This window comes from Cervus canadensis, chromosome 26 (genome assembly GCF_019320065.1).
Source record: "Cervus canadensis isolate Bull #8, Minnesota chromosome 26, ASM1932006v1, whole genome shotgun sequence".
NCBI lineage: Eukaryota > Metazoa > Chordata > Mammalia > Artiodactyla > Cervidae > Cervus > Cervus canadensis.
The window spans coordinates 18,449,281-18,465,347 of record NC_057411.1 but is presented as its reverse complement, the minus strand read 5'-3'; the positions used below and the strand labels follow the sequence as shown (position 1 = coordinate 18,465,347).

The 16,067-nt window shown below is 37.0% G+C and overlaps 1 protein-coding gene across 5 annotated transcripts in view; it reads left to right on the top strand.

The window, feature by feature from the left end:
- The window catches only part of EPHA5 (EPH receptor A5), a 385,548-nt gene that overhangs the window by 242,749 nt on the left and 126,732 nt on the right, over positions 1 to 16,067 (top strand). For all 5 annotated transcript variants that reach the window (XM_043447888.1, XM_043447887.1, XM_043447885.1 and 2 more), the window contains one exon: positions 15,396 to 15,520. In XM_043447888.1, the coding sequence (XP_043303823.1) occupies positions 15,396 to 15,520 (125 nt within the window). The remainder of the gene's footprint in view (positions 1 to 15,395; positions 15,521 to 16,067) is intronic.

Here is a 16,067-nt window from a genome sequence, read left to right as displayed (position 1 = left end):
AGCATTGGTCTTGTTTATTTCATTTTTGTGCATAGATAGAATCAAACTTGTAATGTCATGAAGACTCTTTTCAAGAACACTCCCTTATACTTTTAAATAAAAGTTTACATGTAAGGAAAGTAATATTTATCAGTTTTACCCATATATTTGAAAAACAAAGATTCCATCATGTTTTTAATGATGTTATTACATCTTCACTACTTGCAAAAATATCTTGTAACAGTTTCCTGTTTCACTGACTTCTTGATTGATTAATTTTTCTTTACTGGGCATGTGCTTGTTCTTTTTGTAGTTACAGAAGATACAAAGATAAATGAGGCACTCACTGTACTCAACAGTTGTATAGTTTCAGTTCAGTTCAGTTCAGTTTTGCAGTCGTGTCTGACTCTTTGTGACCCTGTGGACTGCAGCTCGACAGGCCACCCTGTCCATCACCAACTCTCAGAGTTTACTCAAACTCATGTCCATTCAGTCGGTGATGCCATCCAACCATCTCATCCTCTGTCGTCCCCTTCTCCTGCTGCCTTCAATCTTTCCCAGCTTCAGGGTCTTTTCCAATGAGTCAGTTCTTTGCTTCAGGTGGCCAAATTGTTAGTTTCAGCTTAGGCATCAGTCCTTCCAATGAATATTCAGGACTGATCTCCTTTAGGATGGACGGGTTGTATCTCCATGCAGTCCAAGGGACTCTAAAGAGCCTTCTCCAACACCACAGTTCAAAAGCATCTATTCTTCAGCACTCAGCTTTCTTTATAGTCCAAAACTCTCACATCCATACATGACTACTGGAAAAACCGTAGCTTTGACCAGACAGACTTTATTGGCAAAGTAATGTCTCTGCTTTTTAATATGCTGTCTAGGATGGTCATTACTTTTCTCTAAGAAACAAGCATCTTTTAATTTCATGGCTCCAATCACCATCTTCAGTGATTTTGGAGCCCAATAAAGTTAAGTCTGCCACTATTTCCATTGTTTCCCCATGTATTTGCCATGAAGTGATGGGACCAGATGCCATGATCTTAATTTTCTGAATGTTGAGTTTTAAGCCAACTTTTTCACTCTCTTCTATCACTTTCATCAAGAGGCTCTTTAGTTCTTCGCTTTCTGCCATAAGAGTGGTGCCATCTGCATATCTGAGGTTATTGATATTTCTCCTCGCAATTTTGATTCCACCTTGTGCTTCATCCAGCCCAGCATTTTTCATGATGTACTCTGGATATAAGTTAAATAAGCAGGGTGACATACTCCTTTTCCTATTTGGAACCAGTCTGTTTTTCCATGTCCATTTCTAACTGTTGCTTCCTGACCTGCATACAGATTTCTCAAGAGGCAGGTCAGGTGGCCTGGTATTCCCATCTCTTTCAGAATTTTCCACAGTTTTGTTGTGATCTACAGAGTCAAAGGCTTTGATATATTCAATAAAGCAGAAGTAGATGTTTTTCTGGAACTCTCTTGCTTTTTCGATGATCCAGTGGATGTTGGCAATTTGATCTCCGGTTCCTCTGCCTTTTCTAAATCCAGCTTGAACATCTCGAAGTTCAAGGCTCACATACTGTTGAAGCCTGGCTTGGAGAATTTTGAGCATTACTTTACTAGCGTGTGAAATGAGTTCAACTGTGTGGTAGTTTGAACATTCTTTGGCATTGCCTTTCTTTGAGATTGGGTTGAAAACTGACTTTTTCCAGTCCTGTGGCCACTACTGAGTTTTCCAAATTTGCTGGCATAGTGAGTACAGCACCTTCACAGCATCATCTTTCAGGATTTGAAATAGCTCAACTGGAATTGCATCACCTCCACTAGCTTTGTGCACAGAGATGCTTCCTAAGGCCCACTTGGCTTCGTATTACAGGATGTCTGGCTCTAGGTGAGTGATCACACCTTTGTGATTATCTGGGTCATGAATATCTTTTTTGTACAGTTCTTCTGTGTATTCTTGCCACCTCTTCTTAATATCTTCTGCTTCTGTTAGGTCCATACCATTTCTGTCCTTTATTGTGCCCATCTTTGCATGAAATGTTCCCTTGGTATCTCTAATTTTCTTGACGATATCTATAGTCTTTCCCATTCTATTGTTTTCCTCTATTTCTTTGCATTGATCACTAGGAAGGCTTTCTTATCTCTCCTTGCTATTCTTTGGAACTCTGCATTCAAATAGGAATATCTTTCCTTTTCTCCTTTGCCTTTTGCTTCTCTTCTTTTTACAGCTATTTGTAAGGCCTCCTCAGACAACCGTTTTGCTTTTTTGCATTTATTTTTCTTGGGGATTGCCTTGATCACTGCCTCCTGTACAATGTCATGAACCTCCATCCGTAGTTCATCAGGCACTCTGTCTATCAGATCTAATCCCTTAAATTTATTTCTTACTTCCACTTTATAATCATAAGGGATCTGATGTAGGTCATATATGAATGGTCTAGTGGTTTTCCCTACTTTCTTCAATTTAAGCCTGAATTTGGCAGTAAGGAGTTCATGATCTGAGTGATAGTCAGCTCCTGGTCTTGTTTTTCCTGACTGAATAGAGCTTCTCCATCTTTGGCTGCAAAATTATAATCAATCTGATTTCGGTATTAACCAGGTGATGTCCATGTGTAGATTATTCTCTTGTGTTGCTGGAAGAGGGTGTTTGCTATGACCATTGTGTTCTCTTGGCAAAACTCTATTAGCCTTCGCCCTGCTTCATTCCATACTCCAAGGTTGAATTTGCCTGTTACTCCAGGTATTTCTTGACTCCTACTTTTGCATTCCAGTCCCCTATAATGAAAAGGAAATCTGTTTTGGATGTTAGTTCTAGAAAGTCTTGAAGGTCTTTGTAGAACCATTCAACTTCAGTTTCTTCAGTATTACTGGTCGGGGCATAGACTTGGATTACTGTGATATTGAATGGTTTGCCTTGGAAATCAACAGAGGTCATTCTGTCTTTTCTGAGATTATATAGTTATATAGTTTGAAGGCAGGTAAATAGATTCTTAGAGGAATGGTCTAACTTTCTATATCTGTTGTAACTAATTTTCCCAAATTATTTTCAATTTTATGATCACTCACCTAACATGTGGTGCTATTGAATGCAACAGCCAAGTCACTAGTCTCTGACGTATTAGTTTTTCAGTAATTAAATTAGGAAAGAAGGACAGGAAGAGGAGGGGTTAAAATTTTTTCTATATGGTAACTCTAAAAAAAAAAATGACATGCAACTTCAATATTAGCTGAGATGTCTTACCACTTGGAGAATATGTGGTTGGAGTCACTAAAATTGGCCCCATGGTAAGAGCTGAAGAATTGAGTATCTGATAATGTTACTAACTTGGAACAGAATATCTTGATTTGGATTTTGTCTGGATTTTAAAAGGCTGAGTAGCTTTAATCATTAATCTTGTATTTACTCAATGCCTGTCATTGCTGCTAGCAATTATGCTGTTTAAAGATACTGTAATTGTGATGTATATGAGGCCAGCTGATAAGCACTGCTCAGGTCTCTCTGGTTGTTTTGTAGCCTTAAAGTTTAATATCTTCTTTCTACCAGCACAACTTCAGATTTTATTAATAAAAGAATCTTGTCAGATGGCCCCAGAGAGAGTATATTTAAGAAAGAAGATGTGATGGCCTTGAACTTTAATGTTATAACAAATCTAATCTGGTTCTAATAGTCAATAGGTAAATAGCTTACTATCATGATCTTTGTTGAAATAAATAATCCCTATTTTTATATGGCTATTAAGAAATACAATTGAGACCAATAGGAAGTAGACAGAAAAAAATAGGCTTTTTTATATTTATGATGTGTTTATTTTGCTTGTCAAATTGCTAGATCAGATTTGTTTATATTATAAAAACCTTGAAGTAATTAAGAATTGAATTAAAGTTACCACTTAATGGTTTTATTTCTGTGGCTTATTCTGTGGTTAACAAGACTTTACATAATGTGGATTTATAAGAAGAAATTAGTTTTCCTTTTATAAAAACAACATGAATTATGAGACTGTTTTTTATTGACCTAATAACTATTTATCTACCTATAAAGCTAATGGCCATATCCTATACTTGAGGTGTAATATTGATACATGATATTGAAAATTATACATGGGACTGTATTCCCTTGGATATAATGTATATTAAGAATACTGTGTTGATTAAAGTTTTCTAGCTGTGCCATGTCACTTGCTATATATAACCCCTCTTTATTTTGAAAGGGTACTGTAAAAATTATTTAAATTCTCTTTCTTATTAAGTGGATACTGTGGTTAAGATTAAATAGCCATTGATACAAACACCACTGTATGTACTAAAAATTCTACTATAAGGTAATAAGAAGTAATAAATGGAAACCAAATTCTAAAGGAGTTTATTTGGTGTGGGATTAATTCATAAAGAGGCAGGTGTCATTTTACACATTGTTACATTTAATATTTGTTTTGTAATCTGCATGATTGTTTCAGAAAAATGTTGACTATAAATGCCAGTGATATAGTTCTTTATTTTTATTTTTGCCATTTTCTTTTCTAATTAGCATCATTGAGCATATGACTTCAAAACGGTATTTGAAGCATATGGTTAATACTATTAAGTCAGATCACATCAAAATTACTTCTTTGCAATTAATTTGCTTTTATTTCCCACTGAAAACAATTAATTTTCAGTATCTTATAGTTTTCAAGTCTTTTTAAAAGAGCAAACTGTACCTAATGGGACATTTCAGGTCATAGGTACTTTTTATTAAAAACGATATTGTTTCCCTAGAACTATTGACATTTAAAGCTAGGTTTTTTTGGAATGGTCCTTTCTAAACTTCACTGAGATCATATATCAAAAGATCCACTTGCAGGCTTTTAAGATGGAGTGATTGTAGGTTTTGTCTGAATGAGCAGATTGAAATTTTATTTTGAGCAAGAAACCTCAAAAATGCCTTTTTTGTTTGAAAGAGACCATGTATACCAGGTGTGGTGAAAATACACTAGTTACTTCTCTTGGTCTGGTGGTATCAGATGACAACATAATACTAAACATATATTAAGTATAGAATAAATGTATACATATACATTAGTATAATTTATATACTACATAGAATATGAAATATGTGATAAATACTCAATGGCCATGTATATACCTTTTTTTTCATTTATTTTTATTAGTTGGAGGCTAATTACTCTACAGTATTGAAGTGGGTTTTGCCATACATTGACATGAATCAGCCACGGATTTACATGTATTCCCCATCCCGATCCCCCCTCTCACCTCCCTCTCCACCCGATTCCTCTGGGTCTTCCCAGTGCACCAGGCAGCATGTATATACTTTTAAAATACCTGCCTACTTTTCCATTTTGACAATTTCAGATTGTCAATACAATACAAAGACAAAAATATCAAGTCTGTAACTAGGATTGTAGTCATTAATTTTTATATTTATTTCAGTCTATATAAACACCAAAGAAGTAATTATCCATATAGAGTGTTTATCAAAGGCACTAAATATGAATTATGTAAAAATAGATTATGAAAATAGATTTTTATCTATAAAATAGATTGAAATATTACCCAAAATTATAACTTTTGAAATGGTTTATTACCCTTTCCTAACTAATTCACATTTTGATAAATGTCTTAGAGGGTCATTGGGCACATATACTTTTCATTTCAAACACACACGTGTACATATACTTTAATGTGTTTGTTGCATGTGTGCTAAGTGGCTTCAGTCATGTTTGACTCTGAGACTAAAGAGATCCTGTGTAACATAATATGCCAGGCTCCTCTGTCCATGGGATACTCCAGGCAAGAATACTGGAGTCGGTTGCCATGCCCTCCTCCAGGGGATCATCCCAACTCAAGGGATGGAGCCATATCTCTTAGTCTCCTGCATTTGGCAGGTGGGTTCTTTACCACAAGTGCCACCTAGGAAGCCCTTATTGGTGTATAACTGATATATAATAAACTTCACATAAAGTGTACAATTTGATAAGATTTTGCATATCTACATACTTGGGAAACATTAGCACAAATAAGATAGTGCTTATATCCATTTCTCCCAACATGTTTACTCATGTCCCTTATTAATCCAACCAAAAAAAAAAATACATATTGTTAATGTCATTTGTGTAAAACTCTAAAAAATGCAAACAAATCTATTATAATAGAATGTGAGCAATTGTTTGTTCACCTGTTTACTTATCAATATTTGCATGTGCATAGTATCATCCAGAAACTGTTCCAAAAACTAGCAGACAATACTGAAAAAGGGCACAAGAGTTTTCAGATTTTACAGAGATTATAGTCTGGTTGGACTAAAACAGATTACATATGAATGTACAAACACATCAATTTGCAAAGTGTTAATAGACTGTTTCTTTTTATATTTTCCCGACCTATTAAGAAACAGTCCACAAATGAAGAAAGGCAAATATTGTATAAGACATCAAGATAGCAAGGTAATAAGAGTGAGCCAAAGGTTTAAGAAGGCAACAGTTCACAAAACAACACTGATCCAGCTTCTAGCCTAAGGTTTCCAAGTCTATATAATTTTGTTAAAAGAACTGATTCCAGTATGGTTTCCTTTAATGCTTCCCCAAATTACTGAAAAACTGATTCAGTTAAATTGTTCATTGAAAACAGAGAATCCTTGGCCCCAGTCTGATCTCCTGAGTCAGAATTTCCTGGAGTGAAGACTAATAATCTGTGTTTTTAAGAAAAACTGGTCCAGACTCATCTGGATAAGAAGAATCACCTAAATATGATGAACTGTGTGTGGAAGAGAGGAGTGGTAGGTTTCAGCCAGGAGATATTGACTTTGATATCCATTGGCCAAATTTTGCCAATGGAATTAATTGTAAGATGCATGTTTTTTAAAGCTTGTGTGTAAATGAACACATGACTTGTGTGGAGGGACTTTTGGAGGCAAGTAAAAGAAGTTCCATCTGAAGAACTTTTAACATTTTCGTGGACTGTCACAGACTGAAAATATATCCATCAGTTCAGTTCAGTCATTCAGTCATGTCCGACTCTTTTCAATCCCATGAACTGCAGCATGCCAGACTTCCCTGTCCATCACCAACTGCCGGAGCTTGCTCAAACTCCATCGAGTCAGAGATGCCATCCAACCATCTCGTCCTCTGTCGTCCCCTTCTCCTCATGCCTTAAATCTTTTCCAGCATCAGGGGTTTTTCCAGTATATATCCATATTATCTTGTGTTTCTCAGTGCTTTAAGATTAAAATTTTACATGAATAGGTCAAATGCATAGAAATGTATTATTAAAAAAAAATACAAGTAACCAATACTTGGGACTTTCCAGGTGGCTCAGCAGGAGATGTAGGAGAACCCAGGAGCCCTGGGTTGGGAAAATCCCCTGGAGAAGGACATGGCAGCCCACTCCAGTATTCTTGCCTGGATAATCCCAAGGACAGAGGAACTTGTCAGGCTACAGTCCACAGGGTCCCACAGAGTCAAATACGACTGAATCCACTTATCAGACATACACGCACTGTACCTGATACCGTAACACAGAATCAGATTACAGTCTGGTAAAAAGTTTGTATCAGTGTTCCTATTTTAAAGATAGAATAAACATTCATAGTTGTTAGGTTATTTAAACAAGGTCACTCAGCTAGGAAATGGCTGGTTGCCAAAAGAATTTGAAACCAATTTTGCTTGATTTCAAAGCTGTCTATACCATGGCACCCTTTCCTATCTGAGAACACTAAACTAGGTTCTGTATTTGAAAAGTTAGGATGACATGCTCTTTTACGTAACAGATAGCAGACTTTTGTTTTATCATTGCTTATGCCACTGAGATGTTAAAGATTTCTGCATTATGTAAGTATCAGTAAGTCAGACAGACACAGATTGGCAATTCTTTAATAATTAGAAATATATACTGAAAATAAAGTAATTGCGTGGCGGATGGTGGGAGCCAGTGTTGAAGTTGGAGATTACAGATAAATTAAAGAGGCTAGAATAACCTGTGTGATTGCTGATTAGAGTTAGTGGCATCAGTGTATATTCATGTTAAGCTTTATATATATATGTGTGTGTGTGTGCACACAAATAGCTCTTGCTACATTTGGAAATGTTTATAGATATACACAGGTTAACATACATGCATTTATTTCCTGACTTTGTCATGCGAGAGGGCCAAGAAACAAAACCCCAGTAGCAAGAAGCATGCTTACGATCCAGACCTTGGTGTCCAGTAGAATTCTCCAATGTAGGAAACCAGTGTTCCTAGGAGAAATGACTTATTCTAGGATTGAGGGCAGTAAATGAAACAAGATGAGCCTGAAGCATCTTGTCTTGCAGTGCCAAGAGGTAAGAAAGTGATGTAGAATCCAGACAGAAAACCCATAATGATAGAGGTATGTCAAAAAGACATAGAAGCTAACTGAAAGAGTAATCAATGACCAAAACTTTAACAATTTGAATAAAAAATAAAGCATTAGATTATAAGCTAAAGTATTAAAAAATTGATGTGTCTGTACTCCACAAAAATATAAATAAATGATGAAGCAAACACATAGGGTTCAATAGATAATAATTTGGGCAGATACTCCACGCTCAAGGAGGTAGACCATTGCTCCACCTTCCTTAAGTGTGGGCTGCACATAGTCACTTTCTTCCAAGCGTATGGGAAAACTGGGAAATGAATAACTTTACTGTGAAGAAATCTAGTGCTACCTCTGTCAGGTGATCAAAGTTAACCTAATATTGATGAGTTATGCCTCTGCCCTTGATAGGATGTCATGGAAAAAGCACTTTACCTCTGTACCTTCCTCCAAAAATAACTTCTATCTCAAGTCTAATCATGAGAAAAACATCATATTAATCCCAGCTGAGAGATACTTTACAAAATACCTGACCCATATGCCTCAGCACTGTCAAAGTCATCAAATCAAGCAGTTTGAGAAACTATTAAAGCCCAGAGGAGCCTGAGGAAATGTGATGACTAAATGTAATATGGCGTGCTGAGTGGGATCCTGGGAAAGAAAAATAATAATAAGTATACCTAAGGAAAGTGGAATAAAATATGAACTTTAATAATGTATCAATATTGGTTCATTAATTGTGGTAGATCTACTATACTGGTGTAAGTTGTTTCTTTTTTAAAAATGTTTATGGGTTATAGCTGATTTACAATATTGTGTTTCTGTTGTACAGCAGAGTGAATCAGTTATACAGATACGTGCATCCACTGCTTTTTATGATGTTTCTAAAACATCCTAAAATGAAAATAGAAGACATTAGGTGTGGGATATATGGAATCTCTCTTTACTACCTTAATAATCTTTCTATAAATATAAAATCATTCTCGATTTAAGTTTTTTTAATTCAATTAGGTGAATGCTGGGAGAAATATCAATAAACTCAGATATGCAGATGACACCACCCTTATGGTAGAAAGTGAGGAAGAACTAAAGAGCCTCTTGACGAAGGTGAAAGAGGAGAGTGAAAAAGTTGGCTTAAAGCTCAACATTCAGAAAACTAAGATCATGGCACTGGTCCCATCACTTCATGGGAAATAGATGGGGAAATGGTGGAAACAGTGTCAGACTTTATTTTTTTGTGCTCCAAAATCACTGCAGATGGTGATTGCAGCCATGAAATTAAAAGACGCTTACTCTCTGGAAGGAAAGTTATGACCAACCTAGATGGCATATTAAAAAGCAGAGACATTACTTTGCCAAGAAAGGTCTGTCTAGTCAAGGCTATGGTTTTACCAGTGTTCATGTATGGATGTGAGAGCTGGACTATAAAGAAAGCTGAGAACCACAGAATTGATGTTTTTGAACTGTGGTGCTGGGGAAGACTCTTGAGAGTCCCTTGGACTGCAAGGAGATCCAGCCAGTCCATCCTAAAGGAAATCAGTCTGGTATGTTCATTGAAGGGACTGATGTTGAAGCTGAAACTCCAATACTTTGGCCACCTGATGCAAAGAGCTGACTCATTGGAAAAGACCCTGATGCTGGGAAAGATTGAGGGTAGGAGGAGAAGGGGACACTAAAGGATGAGATGGTTGGATGGCATCATCGACTTGATGGACATGGATTTGGGTGGACTCTGGGAGTGATGGACAGGGAGGCCTGGCGTGCTGCGGTTCATGGGGTCGCAAAGAGTTAGACACGACTGAGCGACTGAAGTGAACTGAATTGAGATTAATTAGGGAAATGTTACTGTCTAAAGGATAAACATCTTCCTTATTATACTGATACTCAAAGTTCACTTCCAATATGTAAGCTACAATACTTAGAAGCAATTTGGAATGTTTCCACATATCTCTAAGGTGAAACTTAGAAACTATGCAAATTATTTTGTTCTAGTCCACTTTATTTCTCTGGTATTTTTGTTCTTACACTATGCTGTGCGTGCTTAGTCACTCAGTCGTGCCCAACTCTTTGTGACCCATGGACTGTAGCCCGCCAGGCTCCTCTCTCTATGGGGATTCTCCAAGCAAGAATACAAGTGGCTTGCCATGCCCTCCTCCACAGGATCTTCCCAACCCAGGTATCAAACCCAGGGTCCTGCATTGCAGGCAGATTGTTTACTGTCTGAGATACCAGGGAAGCCCTAGTATGGTAATATTTATGATTTAACATCATCCAGCAAGTTTTACAGGCAGTAATGCTCTGTGCCATCATTCTCAGTTTGTTCCAGGCTTACTTAATAAAAGATTGAGTGGATAAAGAATGAACAACAGGTAAGGGAGATAAATGAAATAAATTAAACATGTTCTGATGCTGACAAATCTTGTTAGTTATTTTAATATACATATTATCTCTAAAATACTTTGCAGTTGGGTAAGAGTGCTGCCATTTACAATTTGCACATCATCATTATACCCCAGGAGCTGTCAGTGTCCCTACTTTGATCAGCTTTACCCAAATGACAAAGAGATCATCTCTTCACCAAGCATGTTATTCTTGAACTACTCTGAGCTGAGAAGTGGTCTCCTCTCTTCCTTCCATTCTGAACCATGATTTAAAGGGCACTCGTTAGCCTCTGAGACAACCAAGTATGGAAAACAGTGGTGTTTATTAAATCAAACAGTTTTTGAAAGCCATATGGCTTATGCTTAACTTTGATGGATGTAAGTAAATAACAAAGAATTCCATTTCAGGATGATTATGTCTGTGTTGATATTTATTTGATAGCTTCACTTTGAAATGGTTCTTTATTTTATTGAAGAATGGATTATTTTAAATAAAATGCAAGTTCCTAACTAATAGGATCCTAGTATATGCATGTAAGATGAGATAAACTTGGTTTTGAATGATCCTTGATGATGTTTGTATTTCTCATTCATTCATGCATGTATCCATTCAACAAATATTTATGAAATATCTATATGCCAATTAATTTTCTGGTGCTGGCAATATAGCAGTGAACTATATCAAATTAATCCCTGCCTTCATGGAGCATGCATATTAAATGCAGTTTTGAATAGAAAATTGGCAACACCATTAGTTCATTAAGAGAAAACTGAAACCTGTCTATAAAAACTACATCAACCAAAATGAGGATGTCTGCAATGTAGTGAAATGAGTGAAGAACTTTAAAGACAGTTTGTGGATCTTTACTAAAGTATAATGCAACACATATATAGTGGTAATGGGACAGTAAGTGTAGTTTATGTGATTCATAAAGATACACACTATCGAACACAGTACATTAAAAAAAATTATGTTATCTTCCTGAATTCTCTCTTCCTGTTTCTACATCAGTAAATTTGCTACTTTGCTGCAAACACAATGATGAACTAGGGGGCCTATGGCTTGCTCTTCCTTCTTTCCCTGTATTCTGGATGGTTTGTCCGTAGTACCGAAGATGGAATGACTTTTCCCTTATGAGGGAATCAATAGGGACTTTGCACTTATTCCAGAATGTGACTGTGAGAACCACCAGTCAAATAAAGGGTTTACATGAAAGTAATTAAACTTCGATTTCCAAACTAGTTTTAAACAATTTTGGCTTCGTACACACACTTTGTGTTCTATAGTGTGTATGTGTGCTCAGTCATGTCTGACTCTTTTGACCCCATGGACTGTAGCCCACCAGGCTCCTCTGTCCATGGAATTTTCCAGGCAACAATACTAGAAATGGGTTGCCATTTCCTTCTCCAGGGGATCTTCTGGACCCATGATCAAACTCAGGTCTCCTGCATTTTGGGCAGATTCTTTACCATCTGAACCAGCAGGGAAGGCCCAAAATGAAAGTTGATCAGTCGCTCAGTTGTCTGTGACTCTTTGTGACCCCCTGGACTGTAGCCCACCACATCTTCTGTCCATGGAGTCGTCCAGGCAAGAATATTGGAGTGGGTAGCCATTTCCTTCTCCAGGGGGATCTTCCCAACCCAGAGCTCCTGTGTTAGAGACAAGATTCTTTACCATCCAAGCCACCAGAAAATTTGTGGAGCTGGACAGAGGGAGGGGACACATGCAAACCTATGACTGATTCTTTTTGATGTTTGACAGAAAAACAACAAAATTCTGTAAAGTAATTAGCCTTCAATTAAAAAATATTTTTTTAAAAAAAGAATATAAGATAAAGCTGAAATTATACATTCTCTGAATCTGAACACCACAAAGCCCTATGATTAAAAGAATAAAAGTACATATTATAGTATCAAAGTCAATATAACCTATGGGTTTATAAGACACTAGACAGTTACCAGACTTTGGTCTTACATATAGTTGTTTCTATTTTAATTTTATTGAAAGACATGTCACTTTTAATAGATGAATTTGCTGACATAATATAATATATAATCAAAAATAAAAGATTCCTCTGTATTTGATTTTTTACCAGCACTGATTTATTCCATACATATTTATTGGACCGTCCTCTGTCCAGGTGCTGTTCTAGAGCTAAGATTCAGTAGCGGATGAGAATAACAATATCACTGCGCTCATAAAATTACACTCTACTTGAGAGGATTGAAAAAAGCAAATAGGAATAAGGAAGAATTCATATAGAAATAAGATAAGATATGAATATCAGCTGATAGAAGTGCAAGAAATAGGGGAAAATTAATTTGTGAAGATCAGAGGATGTGGCAAGATATGGGGAGGGTGGCAAGGGAGAGAGCAAAGAGCAAAGGTCTCAGTGAGAAATCCAGAAGAGGGAGCGAGCTCTGGAGTTAGAGTGAGAAGCACCTCTGAATAAGAGGATGCAGATTGAAAATCCTTAGGCAGGAGTGTGTCAGAAGTGCCTGGGGCAGCCAGCCTAGAGAAGGAAATTGTAACCCACTCCAGTATTCTTGCCTGGAGAATTCCATGGAAAGAGGAGCTTGTTGGGCTACAGTCCATGGGGTCACAAAGAGTTGGACACGAGTGAGCAGCTAACGCTATGCAGGAGTGTGTCAGAAGTGCCTGGGGCCACCAGCCTGGGCGGAGCTGCTGAAGTAGCAGGAAGTGGTGAGGTCAAAGAAGATGCAGAGAGCCGGACGGTATTGATGCTTGTGTGTATGTCCACGTTTGGGTTTTACTCTGCAGTGAGACCCAGAGGTACAGAGGAATGACGTGATCTCTCTTCTGTTTTTAAATGATGAGCCTCTTCCCAACCCCTTTTTACACTAGCGTGGAGCCCCGCAAATAGTTCTGAACTTGGTTCTTGCTGTCTGTTGCTCCAAATGGTGCCTCTGATTTGGTTACATTTTCTGAGGAATGGAAAAGATACTTAAACATGACAAGTTACAGTGTATTATTTTGACTGAATACTGCTGGAAATTAAAATAGAAATACTATGCATCCATATGTATATGGATGTAGCATATAGGGCTTCCCTGGTGCTCAGCAGTGAATAATCTGCCTGCCATTGCAGGAGACACAGGAGGCCAGAGTCTGCTGCCTGAGTCACGAAGATCCCTTTGAGAAGGAATTGATGACCCACTGCAGTATTCCTGTTTGGGAATTCCCATGGTCAGAGGGGCCTAATGGGCTGTAGTCCATGGGGTCGCAAAGAATTGGACACAACTTAGAGACTGAGACAGCAACAACAATATAGCGTATACGTTGCTATTTCTCTTTCTCAGCTGCTCAGTCGTGTTTGACTCTCTGTGACCCCATGGGCTGTATGTAGTCCACCAGGCTCCTCTGTCCATGGGATTCTCCAGGCAAGAATACTGGAGTGGGTTGCCGTTTCCTTCTCCAGGGGATCGTCCCAACCCAGGAATCGAACCTGAGTCCTCCTGCATTACATGCAGATTCTTTACCATCTGAGACACAAGGGAAGCCCAACATATATATAAATTTTAATCTCAGTAGATATATAATATTGTTCACGTAAGGCTATATATACACTACCACAGGGCTATCACATAGTGGTTATACACTACTCACTTTGGCTGACATCTTTTCCATCTTATTACATGTACATTATAAATACATAAAATATGCATATTATGTATTATTTCTCTGTCTCTACACGTACATACACTCATGATGTGTGTGTGTGTGTGTGTTTGTGCATGTGTGTGTATATATATATATATATATATACATACACATAGGCACCCCGGGGGGCACGAGGGGTAAAGAATCTGCATGCCCATGATAATTTTTTGCTTTGTCTTCTATAAAATCTGAAAACTACAAAAATAAAGGTTATCTACATCAAGAAAATTATGTCAGCACCTCTTTAGGGTGTCAAACCCAGAGTCTATACAAATTTCATCAGTTTGATAAAAAAGGGATGCCGAGTCAAATATTCAAATGTGTGGGAGTTCAAAATACTCAGAAAGTAGCATTTTTTTTCTATTATTATCAGATAAATAGTCATTTAATAGACACTGGCAAATAACAATGAACATCATAAGCAACTGTAATTTCTAATGAAATATTTGGGGAAAATGGATGTGAAGGGAAATGCTTCTTTTATTTGCTATTGTTTTATATATACTACACATATTTAAGCATAGTTTTAAGAAAGACCTCCACTGTATTTAATATATGAAATTTCAATGATTATAGACTCATATGATTTCAAAAATAAGAAATTATGAAAGTCTTAATGTTATAAAAATATGGTAATAGGGATAACCATGTACGTGTTAGTGTTACGGAATATGTTATAGAGTTCATGAATTTTAGAAACATAGAATAGACATAAGATCATTAAGAACATCTTTATTCTATAAACAGAAGATAGTTTGTGTATCTAAACTTTATAGAGAAAATGTGGACTTAAGATTCTATGTGACTATAATTTTATTAGAGAAATTTCTCAGGATATAAGTTGATTTATATTTTTAAAGCACTTCTAAATCTATAAAAACTTGTATATAAAGAATAACTGTTTCCAGGTGCAATGAAAAGTTAAGTGTTTGATATATTTATTATATCACCTTCAAGTGTGCCGATACACATGACAGACGGGTGGAATTTGAAGACTCTGTTAATCATGCCACTCTCCATTTTGCAGCCCCCTCTCCAATCACCAATGTGAAAAAGGGGAAGATAGCTAAGAACAGCATCTCCTTGTCTTGGCAAGAGCCAGATCGCCCCAATGGAATCATCCTGGAGTATGAAATCAAATATTTTGAAAAGGTGGGACTAACAGAATAAAAAATGTCCTTTCTTCCTTTTCCATGTTAATTTTAGCAACTGCAGTTATCCAATTTGTAGTTATCCAATTGCATGTTACAATTTTAGGTGTAAATCCATGACAGTTGATTTGCAGTCATGATGATGAAGGCCCGACGTGTATAGCGAGTGCTTTATTTGTGTTCTGTTGCTGCCAAATGGTTCACGCTGCCGGAATACTGCAATGCAATCTAGCATCAGCTTCACTAGGCTTCACGGCATTGAAAGATAAAGTCACAGAACGTTTTCAAAGTGTCCCAGATGATGAAGCTGTTAACCTTCAGTAGTGACTGCAGTATACTACAGGGAAAAACACAATCTCATGGCCAGTAACCCTGCATAATGCCTATTCTATTTGGAAGTATCAGCAGGTAGCATGTATGTATACCTGATAATTTTAGAAAACCTATGACAAAGGTCTTAACACTGTAGCATAAAATTTATTTTAAAATTTGAGAGCATAAAATTGGAAGTGTATGCTTCACATTCCCTATAGTTTCTTGATTTCCCT